Raw genomic sequence first — 14434 nt, 5'->3', positions numbered from 1 at the left:
AAAGGTACTGCACCTCACCCAGAGGTGTAGTACCCCACTCTCAGGTAAGGAGGGAGCACCCCACAGGACTCCAACACCTACATCCCAGCACATATCACAGAGCAGGGTTCTGTTCCTTCTCACTGGCAGCCCTACTGGGTAGGAAAGGGTGTTGGGAGGTGGGTGGGGTGTAACAGAAGGAGAGCAGGAAGAACAGTGCAGAGTTAGGCAGAACGTCAGGAGGAAGTGAAAGGGAGCAGACGTGCTGACTAGCAGTTCACTGGTAAAGCTAAAGGAAACAGACAGAAGCAAGCTCCTAGAGGGGAGCAGAAGGGGTCTCAGGGGCACGGGTAGTGCGGATGCCACCCGTGGGGCCCGATCCATTAGTGGAGAGACCAGGTCGCAGTGGGGTACTGGCCCCCTAGCCTAGTGGAGTGATCATCGGGCTCAGCTACAAGCCAGACGCAGAGGCACCTGTAGGTGTTTCAGCCACAAGCCACAGTTATCTTCACCGGAAAGGCAGCCAAAGAGGAGCAAGGGAGTGCAGAGAGAACGCTACCTGACAAGGTTGCTGGCCTGGGACACTGACTGTGAGGTGTTGGGTAGGAGAGGCGAGAAACCAACACAGTAAGACGACCAGGAAAGGCAAACACTGAAAGGAGTCTTGGAAAGGTGTATCCCACTCTACCTGGGAGTTTACTGGACTCCTCACCTGGAGGACACGGCACCAAGCGGGCATCTATACAACAGAGAAGTTCTAGTAGAAAGTAGTAAGTTTAATCTGATCATAGTTATTACTTGATTGATAAGGGTTTCTTGTGAATAATTGGGTGGAATTAAATTTATTAACTGTATTTCTCAAATGTTTACCCCCTTGTTCAATTTTTTTTTTCAAATGTGCTTATTTTATAGGGTCACTTTTGTCTCAGCAAACTACATAAATCAATAGTTTATAGTAAATATTATCGGAGAAATATGTTTCTCCTCTTATGAGCCACTTTTCCTTAGCCCCTTTGCCTCCTGAATTTATTATGCACTCTGAATATAGTTAAAAGTCCATTTTTGCATCATTCATGTAAAATATAAAGCATTACCTGGGCAAACTGATATCAACTTGTTCTTCCTTCATGTTGCTGTTCCAGTCTTTTAGTCGTGCTGCTGTCAATTGTTTTTCCAAGTCTTCTATGTCTGCGTTTTCTGCAGGAAGAGCTAGTAATAAACTGAGATTGCCTCCTTTGTAGGGAAGTTCCAGTACTTTATATTTAAGATTATTCTCTGAAAAATAGCCTAGAAACAAATAAGAATAAGGAGAAATTAACAGGTGGAAAAAAGATGAGACGCACCATTTTATGAAGGATAGCGCTGGGGTAGCAGTCTGCAAGGATTTTAGTTACTGAATGATGCTGTGGCCTATAATTTAGCCTATGGGTAACAGATGCCACTATTACGCATCTGTCACACCTAGGCTATAATGGTATCCGTTTAATAGATATCTCCATGAAAAGCTATTGCAAAGTTTATGACGTATCTGTTGAATGGATATCTATGATGGATAGCATACCTTTACATCTGTAACCCATAGGCTAATAATACAGTATAAACTTAATGGAAACATTTTTTTACACAATCCCATCTATGAAAATAGCATAGCTTACTACGCTATTCCATACTTCATTTTTAGCAGTATACTTAAGTATCCTGACAGGGTACTTGAAGATACTCTTTTGGCCCCTGCTTGACTAATCGTCCCCTGTGGACTTGTTTTGTCCGTGGATAAAACTGCAGTGTGAAATCAGACACAAGAAATGTCTTCCAGCATCATACACACCCCAACCATTCTTCCCCACTTGCACGTACCATATACCTGCTGTACAGGCTGTGAAAAGTCACTCCCGATAGAGATGGATTTTTTTTAATTAATATTCATAGAAAACTATTTTAAGAATTTTCATTTATTTTGCCTGTACTATGTTATTAAGCAAAAAAAATGGACTTATCTAGCAGTCATCACAGAGTTAAAACTCCTGAATGGTAAGACAAACGTCAGAATGGTAGGGCAAACGTCAAAATCGTATGGCAGACTTCTAAATAGTAGGAAGGCTGACTCCTGAATGGTAGGGCAAACTTCAGAATGGTAAGGAAGACTTTTGAATAGTAGGAAAGACTTCTGAATGGTAGGGCAAACTTCTAAATTATGATACAGTCCCCTAAATGATTAAGAATCCCAAATAACTGGACTAATTTCTAAATGGTAGAATAGACTCCTGAATGGCAGGACAGACATTTAAATGGTGGGTCAAACTCCTGAATGGTAGGGCATGCTTCTGAATGGTAGTGTCACGCAAAGTGTGGGAAGACTTAGTGCAACATGAAGGGATGAGGGGAAGGGAGCCCAACACTAGGGAAGGTGGGAGTGGGGACCCATAGGCAGCTCTAGTCACCGTCACCCTGTCTGCCTTAAATGTCACTATATAAGTTCTGTACCTATTGCCAAGCAGGAACCTAATCCCTGCCTGACCCTGGCAATAAGCCCTGCTTTGGGAAGTACAGGGTGTGCACTAGTCAATCCCCACTACAACTAAAGACAACTGGGATAAATAAACAAGGGGAACACTTATCTTGAGTAGACTCAGAGTGGTAAAACAGACTTCCTCCAACAGCACCAAAGAGGATAGCTAACTGCTATAGCTCCAAGTCTCAACAGGGAAAAGGAAATATCACCAGTTATTCCCAAAAGCAGACAGGAAGTCTATAAACACCCAGTCCACATGTGTCAATTAGAGCTGGGGGGAGGTTGCTACTGGGACCCAGAGACAGAAGGACTAGGAAGATGTCTGCAAATCCAACCGCAGAGACCTTCTGCAGCCAGATACTGTGCGACTGTCTTCAGCCTCTGATGTTGTGAGCTCATTTTCGGGTTTGCCTCTGGCTTCTGGTGAGGGTTATGGAGCTGGCTGTGCTGACAGAGGAGTAATGAGTTCTCTATCTGAACTCCCTCTGTTGGTGAAGGGAGGTAATGAAGCTGATCTAAATGGCAGAGACCGGCCACCTGAGGAAGAGGACTGCGATTGCACATCAGGAGTTTCTGATTGGATTTAAGGCAGCCGACTCCCTAGTTTCTTGTTGGTGATTTTTCCTGACTGTGGCTCCTGGTTTCCAGTTTGGTTCCTGCCTTCCTAAAGCTAAGTTTTCTCTGCTATTGTTCATATGAGTTTTTGTCTGGTTTACTTAGTTTTTGTGTTCAGCCAGCCCTGGCTGGGACTGGGCTGAATCCCCATTTTGTCTCTGATCAGTTGATCTCTTTTGCTCTGTCTTCAGAATATACCTAAGTGCTGATATAGTGATTTGAAGTCTAGCGACTTCAGGGCCTTTTTCTATCAGACGTGTTGGACATTCTTTTTGGCAGGGTTTTTTGCGTGATTGCAGACAGCAGCTTTTCTTTCCTGTCCTTTCTAGTTAGCGAGGGCCCCATCATTTGCTCAGCCTATCTTTCTACCTGTGTCTGTGTTTTCATCTTGTTTCACCGACAATACATGTTGGGGGCTGTCTATTGCTTTGGGGTCTGCTCTGGGGCAGTTTAGATTTTCCCTTTCTTTCTTTAGGCTTATTTAGTTCTCCGGCCGTGAAGAGGCGTCTAGGACCACCGTAGGCATGCTCCACGGCTACTGCTAGTTGTTGTGGATAGGACCCGGGGTCTGCAATCCGCTAGTTATCAACCTCTCTGGTTTTCTGGGCTTAGCTTGCTTTTTGTTTTTTCCTCCTCGGTGACTCATTCATAACACTCTGACACATCTGTGGCAGATAGGGCAAACTTCAGAATGGTAGAGCAAACTACTTAAAGATTGGGTAGGCTTCTGAATAGTAGAGCAGACTTTTTAATGGTAGGGTAGACTACTAAAAAGTAGGACAGACTTCTAAATGTTAGGGCAGACTTCTGAATAGTTAGGTAGACTTATAAATGGTAAGGCAGTCTCCTAAATGTTAGGAATGGGCAAATGTTAGAGTAGGGCAAACTTCAGAATGGTAGAGAAGACTTCTTAATGCTTGGGAAGACTTCTGAATAGTAGAGCACACTTTTTAGTGGTAGGGTTGACTACTGAAAAGTTGGACAGACTTCTGAATGGTAGGGACGATTTCTGAATAGTTGGATGGATTTCTGAAAAGTAGGGTAGTCTGCTGATTTGTTAGGGCAGAGTCTTGAATGATAGTAAAGAATCGTGAGTTATTGGGACAAATTTTAAATGATAGGATAGACTTCTGAATGGTAGGACAGACTTCTAAATGTGAAGGCAAACTTCTGAACGGTAGGTGTGACTCTTAAGCATTAGGGCAGACTTCTGACTGGTAGGGAAAACTTCTTAATGGTAAGATAGACTTCTGAATAGCAAGACAGTCTCCCGAATGGAAGGGCAGTGTGTACTGAATAAAAGGGCAGTCTTCTGAATGATAGGCCAATTTCCTAAATGATAGGGCAGATTCTTGAATGGTAGGGTACACTCCTGATTAGTAGGTCAAACTTCTGAAAGGTAAGGAAGTTTACTATCTACTGCAAATAATCTCATTACTAAAAGTTGATGCAGTATTGAACTGCCTTAATGGTCGCTCTATTGCTTTCTTCATATGCTATGTGGGGAAAGTGAAGAAGAAAAAATGTAGAATTGACAAAGCATTGTCTAAGAGAGTCAAAGGAAACAATTACCGTATCCCAGGAAAACAACATACTGTAGGTGTTGGTGTTCTGTAACCTTATATTTACCAGTTTCTACATAGAATTATTTGTGTTTTTAGATCCTTTCCACTGACTATAAACCAGTACAATAATATAGCATCACTGTCATGTTATGTAAAAGGACTTTGACATACTTTGTGTACAATAAAATTTAACTTTATTTCTCTTTCCAAACTATTTGAGTGACTCATGAGCGTTAAAAATACACAAATAGCGCTGTCATTGTCACACCTTATCATTTTGACACCTACATATAATAGAAATATAGCAATAAAAGACAGAAAACTATAAAAAAAATTAAGCAAATTAAGCCTTACTCCTGACACTTTACACAAAAAATCCTCCAAACAGGACAGTTTTAATGATTGGTGTCATTGCATGTTGTCGCAACTTTTAATTAGTGTTGACACATTTCCACTTGTATGTATCTCAATTTATATTTAGACATGCAGCCAGCAAAACAGCATGAAGGTTTATAAATGCTTAGTTATAAAGTTTGTTTGTTTTATAACTTTAACACAACTTAATGTTCTGCCATTGTATATTAATGTGTGTTGTGTAAATGCGGTTTTATTATAAATTTTACAAGGGGGGTTGAATGCAAATGAATATAAACTGTCCATGTTATGTAATTTTCTCTATGAAGATCCCAGGATAGATGAGACCTCTTGGCTAACATAGAAGCATTACATTAGTCTGGAGATTAACCCCTTCATGACCTTGCAATTTTCCGTTTTTGCTCCCCTTCTTCCCAGAGCCATAGCTTTTTTTTTATTTTTTAGACAATATGGCAGTGTTAGGGCTTGATTTTTGTGGGACATGTACTTTTTAACAGCACCATTGATTTTACTATAAGGGGTACTAAAAAATGTAATAATAAAAATTCCAAGTGCAATGAAATTGCAACTAAAGTGCAATCCCACAATTGTATTTTGGTTGTTTTTTTTTTACCATGTTCATTAAATGTTAAAACTGACCTGCCATTATGATCCCCCAGGTCATTACAAGTACACAGATACCAAACATGTATAGGTTATTTTTTATTTTAATGGTGAAAAAAAAATTCCAAAATTTGTAAAAAGCCTCATAGCGTCTCTATTTTTCAGGATCTGGGGCTGAGTGAAGGTCTATTTTGTGTGCTCTGAGTTGACGTTTTTATTGATACCATTTTGAGGTAGATGTTTTGATCTCCTGTTATTGCATTTTATTGCAATGTTGTGTGGAGCAAAAAAAATGTAATTCTGAAGTTTTAATTTTTTTTCTCGTTACTCCGATTACCGATTAATTTACTTTATATTTTGATCGGACATTTCTTAACGCGATGATACCAAACGTGAATTTTTTGTTAATGTTTTGTTTTGAATGAGGCAAAAGGGGGGTGATATGGACTTTTATGAATGGTAACTAACCAGTGTATATGGAGTGCCAGGAATGTGCAGACTGTCCTTGTTGTCATCTTTTAAGGGTGGGTGGTGGGTGCCCACCCACCCAGGGGGTTTTAAAGACGGCACCATGCATTAACTTTACCATTTGTTGCTGCATAGCAACCAACAAAGACAGTTTGCATATTTATGGCATTCTATATACACTGCTTACTTACCATTCATGCTACCTATACCTTTGTACCCCTTGTTAACCGGTGCATCCCAACCATGCCCCCTTTTTTCCCTAACTACTTCTTTGCAGTTTTGCTCATGGTCTTGTATCTGATATGCCCTCTCCACATCTTCATGTATTCCTTTATTTTTTCACCTCCAAGCTATCTTTAGAGATCTTTCCAGGAATTAAAATATCCCATCTGTTACAGAATTGGCATGTTAAACCCATAGACTTCATGGTTTGACTTAGGGTGTAAATATATGTATACATGTAAATAAGTTCATGTCACCTACTCACGTCAACTTTGTTTTCTTCATCATATATATACTGTGCAGCAATATATAAGTTTTCATCACCTGTTTCCATGATTTATAACTTTAATCGGCACTGTGCTCATTTTAATTGTGCCTCATTTTTCATAGTGACTAATTTGATATAGATTCCATGAATCGAAACCTCATTACGTATTGTCACAATTAAGGAACAAGCGCTTCTATATGAATGCACCTTCTGTACCTTATCAATAAAGCTTCACAATTTATACTTCACTAATTGATTGTGCAGTGGACATTTCTTTTTAGTTACAGGGGGGACATAATGTTAGGGACAGCAGGCAGTGGTATTTTCTATTAATGTCAAAAGATGTGTATAATTCGGTGTCAACATGGTTTGTCCATAAGGAGTGGTGTGTAGAGAAAAGAGGAGGAGACCTAACACTGAACCCTGAGGAACCCCAACAGGAAGGGGAAGAGGAGAGGAAGATGACCAAGCAAAAGATACAGTGAATTAGTGGTCAGAGAGGTAAGAGGACAATCAAGAGAGAGGAATCCTTGAGCATAGTATAGTGAGGAGGAGCTGGTGATCCACATTGTCGAATTCTGCAGAGAGATCCAGGAGAACCAGATGTGAGTAGTGACCCTTAGATTTAGCTGTTAGTAGATTGTTACAGATGTTATTTAGGGCAGTTTCTATAGATATCAGATGGTAAAGGGTCATGAAGAGAGGTATCTGAGAGATAGCGGATAAAGGCCCTTTTACATTTAGCGATGCACCAGCGATCCGACGAGCGATCCGACCCGGTCAGGATCGCTGGTGCATCGCTAAATGATCGCTAGTGAGCTTTCATACAGAAAGATCTCACTGCGATGCAGCAGCGACGCAGCGCACGATACTTACCATTCACACACAGCGATCCTGCGTCCTCCCGCCCGCGTCCAGCGTCGCTCGTCGTCACAGCAGGAAGTCTCAGCAGGAAGCGCCCGACGAGAAATGGAGCCGGACATTCTCGCGCGATCAGCGATGGACAGCGGGGGAGCCGGTCGCTGGTAAGTATCACACATAGCGATATCGCTAGCAATATCGCTATAACGTCACAAAATCGGTGACGTTTTAGCGATATTGCTAGCGATATTGCTTAGTGTAAAACCCCCTTAAGTTATGTTACATTTTTTCTGAGAAGGACCACAAGAACACCTGGTCCTGAAGCAGCACAAGACGTTGACTCTATGGAAGGGACATTCCCCAGGAAAAATAAATTTGTATTACCATACTTGTTACAGCCACAGAGATTAAACTTGGTCCTTATATGAATGGGGCTTAATTTTTATTCTTTTTTTAAATTTTACTAAAGCAAGTTTGGATGATAAATATTTAAAAGTACTAGAAATACAAATCTGTTATAACTGCATGTGGCTATGCATATATTTATATGGGAAATATACATAATTTAATATCTGCAAAGGAATATAGCTGTAATTTCTTTCCATAATGTTTATTTTTTTTTAAAAAGCTGTTAAAAAACACTATAGCAATAGTAAACAAAAAATGTAAAAATGATAGTGCCTATAAAAAAAAATAGTCATACAGTGCCCACAATACTGCAATATACTGTTTTTGGCACCTGCATATATTTTATACTTGATTTCTGAGAAAAGAAAGAAGACGCAGAGTATTAAAACTAAACCTGTACAGTACCTCATCTATCATTTTAAATAGTTATCTAATATTTTTGTTTTTTTTCCCACGTAATATCAAAGTATTGAAACAATTCAAGATAGCATGATTTTTTTTCATCTAGATCAATTTTATCTACTAGCAGAGAGATACAAGATATCACACATTTTTACTAGCTGTAAAAGACATAAGTAATCTGAGAAAACAGATTTTCTTTACGAAAACTAGATTTCTGATTTTTTGTAAAGTTTTTTCTTCTGCATTTTTATAGAACATTGGGTAATACTAACAATAGTAATAATAATAATCTTTATTTAGATAGTGCCAACATATTTCGCAGCACTTTACAATTCAAATGGGATCTGTAATTTTCTCTCTTCCAGTATGGGTATTAATATTAGTCCTTAGGCCGCTCTGCTGTTAATGCTCAGCTCATTACCAGGAATAGAAAAAAACAATGTTATCCCTCAGCTCAAACTAACGTGTACAAATGACTTTGCATATCTACTCTGCTTAGCATGTCCATGTAGTCCCTGTTCACCATTTCTTCCATATGCAGAGGTCTGGCCTTCACTGCAGTGGACTGCACCAAATAAGTACAAGTCTGGTCAAAACCAAAGAAGCTGGGACAATAACAAAATCATAACCAAATGCATGGTCAAGATGTAGCTCAGTTTAAAGAGGTACTTCAGAGAGATAAAAAAGTATTCTAATGGTCATGCCGTCATAAGCTACAAAGATAAGATGACTAGTTCTAATTCTGACAGTTCCTGCAATTCAATGTGACTGTGGATTTGTTCCTTGGTGCACCCCTTCCCTCCTGGGATGTTATGTCCCAGATGAGGGGGGTGACCGGCTCCTGGTTGCTAGTAACAGCCAGTCCCTGATGATGTCTCCCTCCATGTAATCCAAGATCAGGGGGCGTGGTGAGGCCATGGCCAGCCCTTGCCAGAGCAATCAGTCTATCTGTGCTTTGCCTTCTTCTCTTCCCCCCCACATCAGATCTGTCTGCACAGAAGCTGCACATATATGCACATTGTCACTGTGACTTTTGTGAGGGGTTGACTCACTCAGCTGCTTCCAAAGGTAGACACAGGAACGCTTCTTGTGGTAAATCACCTGCTTGTATATTATGGAACAGCATAAACCATTGCAGGGTTTAGCAAAGTAAACCTGGCCTTGCTGGCATAACAGTAAATCAAAAGAAAAGTATAACAAAGTCCATATGTCTGAGGGGTTCGCCAGCTCAGACCACCATGTGTCTTCAGCTCCACCTGGAACCATGTCTGGTGTCTCTGCTCTCCAAAGCACAAAAAAACAGAGAGAAAAAAATCTGTGGCTGTACAATTAACATCCCAGCCACACCCTCGAGGTGGAGATATGGTGAGTAGGCGTCCCACCCATCTCTGACCTACTCACCTACAAACCCATCCCTTATGATTGCTGATTAGCTTCTTCAGCACATAGCATGCTTGAGAGAAACTTATGGGTTTCTAGATCACAGAAGAAAGCAATCTCCGTGATACATATCTCCCTTCACAAACAGTACCAGTGACCTAGTCATACTATGTATAGGTTTACAGACAAGCCTACAGAGTTATCATACCCGAGAAAGAGACACCAACAGATGCTGGATATGACAAATTGAGCTCTTCTACATTTCTATGTAGTAGTGCGGGAAAGGTGGTCAATAATTGGGTGCTGCTGAGTGGAGGGAGGAGGGTGCGGGTAAGTATGCAAAGCACAGATTGACTGCTGCTTGGCAGAGACTGAGCATTCCACCTTATCTCGGACTGCATGGAGGGAGATGTCATCCGGGGACAGGCTGTTACTGGCAGACAGGAGCAGGCCATGCCCTCGATTTATGACGTAACTCCCAGAAGGAAAGGGAAGTAACTAAGAGCAGATGCACCGTCACATTGTATTGCAGGTAAAGTAAGCATTATTAGCAGTACTATTCATGTTATCAATATAGTTTATGATTGTATGGCCATTAAAACACTTTATTATCTCCCCAGAGTATCCCTTTAAGTCAGAGAGGTTAGGCAGTTACATATGTTTTCAGACAGACCAAGGGCCAATCTATGAAAAGCGTTTTGGGGTAAACAGCAGACACGTAAATCAAAAAGAACGTACCCGAGCATTTAAGAAAATACGAAAGCTGGCAAAAACAGATACACTAGTTGAAATTTAAATAGTATACTGAGTGTGTACACTGCTAACGGAGAGTTAGCGGTGAATGTTGAAACACATAGGTGCGGCTTCCACATGGCTGCTAGAGGATGAGTAATTTGGGGCCAACTATAACCCTTTATACAAATTTTTGTTTCCATGAATATTACCTTCTTAGGCTGGTTTCACACTTGCGTTTTTTTGCGCTGTGTTTTTGCGCATACGTGCGCATGCGTTTTTTTCCTATATTTAACATGGGTGCGCATTGGTATGTGTTTGTATGCGTTTTTCGTGCGCTGCGTTTTTCTCCAGTGTGCGTCCATAATTTCCAGACGCTACATGTTGCATTTTTTGGTCCGCCCAACCGCTTTAAAAAAAACGCATGCGCACGTATGCGCATGTTTTGTGCAAAAAATTAACATTAGAGTCTATGGGTGTGCATACGTGCACATTGGCATGCGCACGTATGCTTTTTTTTGCGCATGCGTTTTTTTAGGTCAAGATTATCTAGACACATGATAAAACCCACCCCCTCCAAAAAAAACATGTCTATATAAAAGTAGGTGTCTGCCAGAACTGTACCACAACTATAGAGACAGCCTAGAGAGCAGACAGACTGCAAAAGAAGACACGATTTTCAATTCCAGCTTCAGCGGCAAGAATGTGAGTATTATTACATCTAATGTATGCCTGTCCTTTTAAATTGTATATGTACTAATGCTTTGTATTATTTTTTCATGCAGTCTGTCTTCGGAATCGGAATATTCACCATCCCGGCAGGAACTGGCGCAAGCAGACCGTGAGGTGATTATTTTCGTGCGTTTGGTAAGTATATCTGCTGCTTCTTAAAATCTAACTTTTTTTTTTTTTTTTTTTTTTCAGACATCGTCATCTTCAGTAGACGCGACTAGTGAGGGCGAACAGCATGAGCAGCCAAGCCCAGTCCCGGTGGTGATACGGAATGTAAGTATAAAATGATTTGCAATGTCCTTTATTTTTTATCTTCTATCTTTCTTCTTTTCTGGATCTTTTTTTAACTTTTCATTCACCCAAAATTCAAATATTATAATGAATGTTTTTTCTCTAGTTTCCACAACGGGATGAAGACGTCTACCTGGAAAATGAGCACCTTATCCGCCTGGTCCAGGAGTGTGCCCTGTTGTGGGACAGCCATGACCAGCTGTACAAGGACAATGTGGTGACCCGGCGGCTATGGAATGAGGTGGCCGCAGCATTGATGGATGGCTGGGACAGCGCCCCTGCAACCTCCAAAAAGGCGTTTAGTAAGTATTTCCCTGCTCTGTTATGCCGCAGTGACTATTGTCCTTGATGGCACTATTGGGTTTCCTGCTAGATATATTCTAGCAGGAAACCCAACAGTGTCATCTGGCTCAAAAGTGACTGCTTTGGGTATTGTATTGCTGTATTATGCCGCATTGACTCTTGTTCGTGATGGCACTTTTGGGTTTAATGATAGCATATATCGTGCATCATACACAATTGTTAAATGTTGTTTGTTTGTTTTTCCAACAGTGAACAAAGTCCGAACACGTTGGTGCTCGATCAAGAACCGCTTCAACGCTGATGTTCGTGCTGAGGGGCAGGGTCGCAGTGGTTCAGCGGCAAGGACCAGAACAAAATACCGGTACTATCAAGCTTTGCAGTTCCTAAGACCGGTCCTTGCCACCAGAGCATAAGTATTATAATTTTTTGGTTTTTATTAATCTGTGTTTTTCTATTCCACAGCTGATGCTTCTTGTAAATGCATGATAGTAATGTTTTTCCTTTCTTCCACAGCTCCTGGAGCAGCACCCTGCAACCTGCCCCTGGAGCGGTCCTTCATCGGACGACCTCGGACCCATCTCAGCCATCCGACAGCCAGGAAGCACCTTGCACATCTGCAACACGGACAGCTGCTGACCAGGAAGCTGGTCAATCAGGTGTTTCCCTGTCCCAGGTCTCTGCCACTGGTTATGCGGGAACTACCCGCCAGCGGCAGAGGGCCTTGGACAGGAATGTCTTGCCCGAGTTTATGCACTTGAGCGAGGCCTTTAATGCCAGCCTCAAGTCGCTGTCAGACAGAGTGGAAAGCGGTTTTTCACTCATGGAACGTGGTTTTAACCACATGGAACACCGCTTCCACTCTGTCGAACAGCGCCTTGACCGTCTGGAGGCCGACCTCAACAGACCAGAGCACCATTTTTTTAGTAAAATTGAAAAGGGCATAGCGGAACACCTTAGTCCTGAGCAACAGCTGAGTGTGCTGCAGGCCTGCAACAATGCTTTCTTGCAGGCTATGCAGCAGAATTGGTACGGGCAGCAGTCGGTGTCATTTCCAACTGTGCCACCATTGCTGCAAAAAAACGCAGCCTTTGTATGCGTTTTTTTAATGCGTTTGTGTGCGCAAAAAAGCAGCGCAAAAAAATGCAAGTGTGAAAGTAGCCTTAGACCTCTTTTTACCTTGCCTTTTCTTTGCTCCTTCTCTCTTCTTTATGCATTTAAACTGAATTCTATTACTTACTATTACTATACTATGGCATCTATTTGGAGGCAAGCTTTTGTGTTTCACGTAATATTCATGCTCACCATGTAGGTGTCTGCTTTTGTCTTTGGGGGCCATGTGCAATGATTTGTGGCATCAGCATGGGTCTATACGTCTTAGTACTTTTTCAATTTTGTATTTAGATTATAATGAAGCATTTTCTTAGATATTACATATACTGACTTGTGTCTTTCTCTTTTGGTACTTTATCTTGCTTTCTTCATACATTGGCTGGTACTCCACTTTTAATAAGGGGTACCCACTGTATACTTATTTGCCGACGTACTGTCATTGGACACAGAATCCCTGTCTATTGGTACATTTTCTGCAACACGATGATGAGAGACATCACTATAACTATCAAACCTACTGGCTGTACCACCTAACAGGAAGAGGGTCCCATCCTCCAACCCTCTCTGATACTGTGTAGAAACTGTCAATAATGCGATCTCCTTCCACTGTCAACACTACCCCAAGAACGGATTGGCAGCATCTGACATGGGTATAGACTGACGCAGGTGACAATTCAGCTGAGTATATTACAGTCTGCAACAGCAACAGAGCTGAAAAATCCACACACCCCTGATGTGAAAAATCTGACCATCAGGACATTGAGGTTAAGGCTGTGTGCACAAGGTGCATTTTTGGTGCATTTTTCCTGCACCAAAAGCGCTAGGGAATCCTTATGCCAGCAAAGTCAATGAGAATCCTGAAGTGCTGTGCATGTGATCAGTAATTTTTCTTTCCAAATTTTTGCTGCTTTAAAATCCACAGCATGTCAATTCTTTGTGCTATGTTTTTCATGCATTGACTTCAATTGAGTCAGTCAAAAAAGCAGGTCTAAAAATGGTAGCAGATTTGCAGAGTTTTTGCTTGCAATTTTACGGTTTTTCTACGATGTTTCCCATAGTGTCATCTGTGTGAGAGCACGAGAAACACCGACACGGCGGTTCTGATCAGAGTGCTGCAGGGTTATGCTGTCAGATGTCAGCGTTACCCCAGAGATGTGACTGTGACCCATGGTAAAAAGTGTACCGCAGGTCACCAGCATTAGCTGATGGCAAACTACTACTCCCATTAGGCGACGCCTGCTGTTACTGATTACAGCGGGAGCAGATGTTGGATGATGGGCGTAGTCATCAGCTGGCACCTGTGCTCAAAGTAAAAAAAAAAAAGTTAAAATAAAGAAATTAATAAACACCATATACTCACCTTAACGCCTAATCCTTGATGCCCATGTCACCTGGAAAAGAGAAAAAGTAATAAACCACCATATCCCCAAATAGCAGCATGCTACCATTGTATATTTTTGTTGTGTGTGTCTATTTAACTCTTTACTTACAGGTTTAGTAATGAGGGTATCTGGCTGACACCTCTTCATTACTAAACCTAGGGCTTGGTGTCAGTGACAGCTGCTGACACCAACCCCAATTCCATTACCCCCATTCGACTGCACCAGG

At 41.5% G+C, this 14434-nt stretch overlaps 1 protein-coding gene across 1 annotated transcript in view; it reads right to left on the bottom strand.

Annotated features, from left to right (window-relative positions):
- The window catches only part of SERPINI2 (serpin family I member 2), a 95928-nt gene that overhangs the window by 51458 nt on the left and 30036 nt on the right, over window positions 1-14434 (bottom strand). The window contains exon 4 of the mRNA XM_073579131.1: window positions 1074-1266. Within this exon, the coding sequence (XP_073435232.1) occupies window positions 1074-1266 (193 nt within the window). The remainder of the gene's footprint in view (window positions 1-1073; window positions 1267-14434) is intronic.

The sequence above is a fragment of the Dendrobates tinctorius genome, unplaced genomic scaffold (genome assembly GCF_039654945.1).
Source record: "Dendrobates tinctorius isolate UK_male_01 unplaced genomic scaffold, ASM3965494v1 ptg000060l, whole genome shotgun sequence".
In the NCBI taxonomy this organism is placed as follows: Eukaryota; Metazoa; Chordata; class Amphibia; order Anura; family Dendrobatidae; genus Dendrobates; species Dendrobates tinctorius.
The sequence above is the reverse complement of the archived record's forward strand: the minus strand, read 5'-3'. Positions and strand labels throughout refer to the sequence as shown.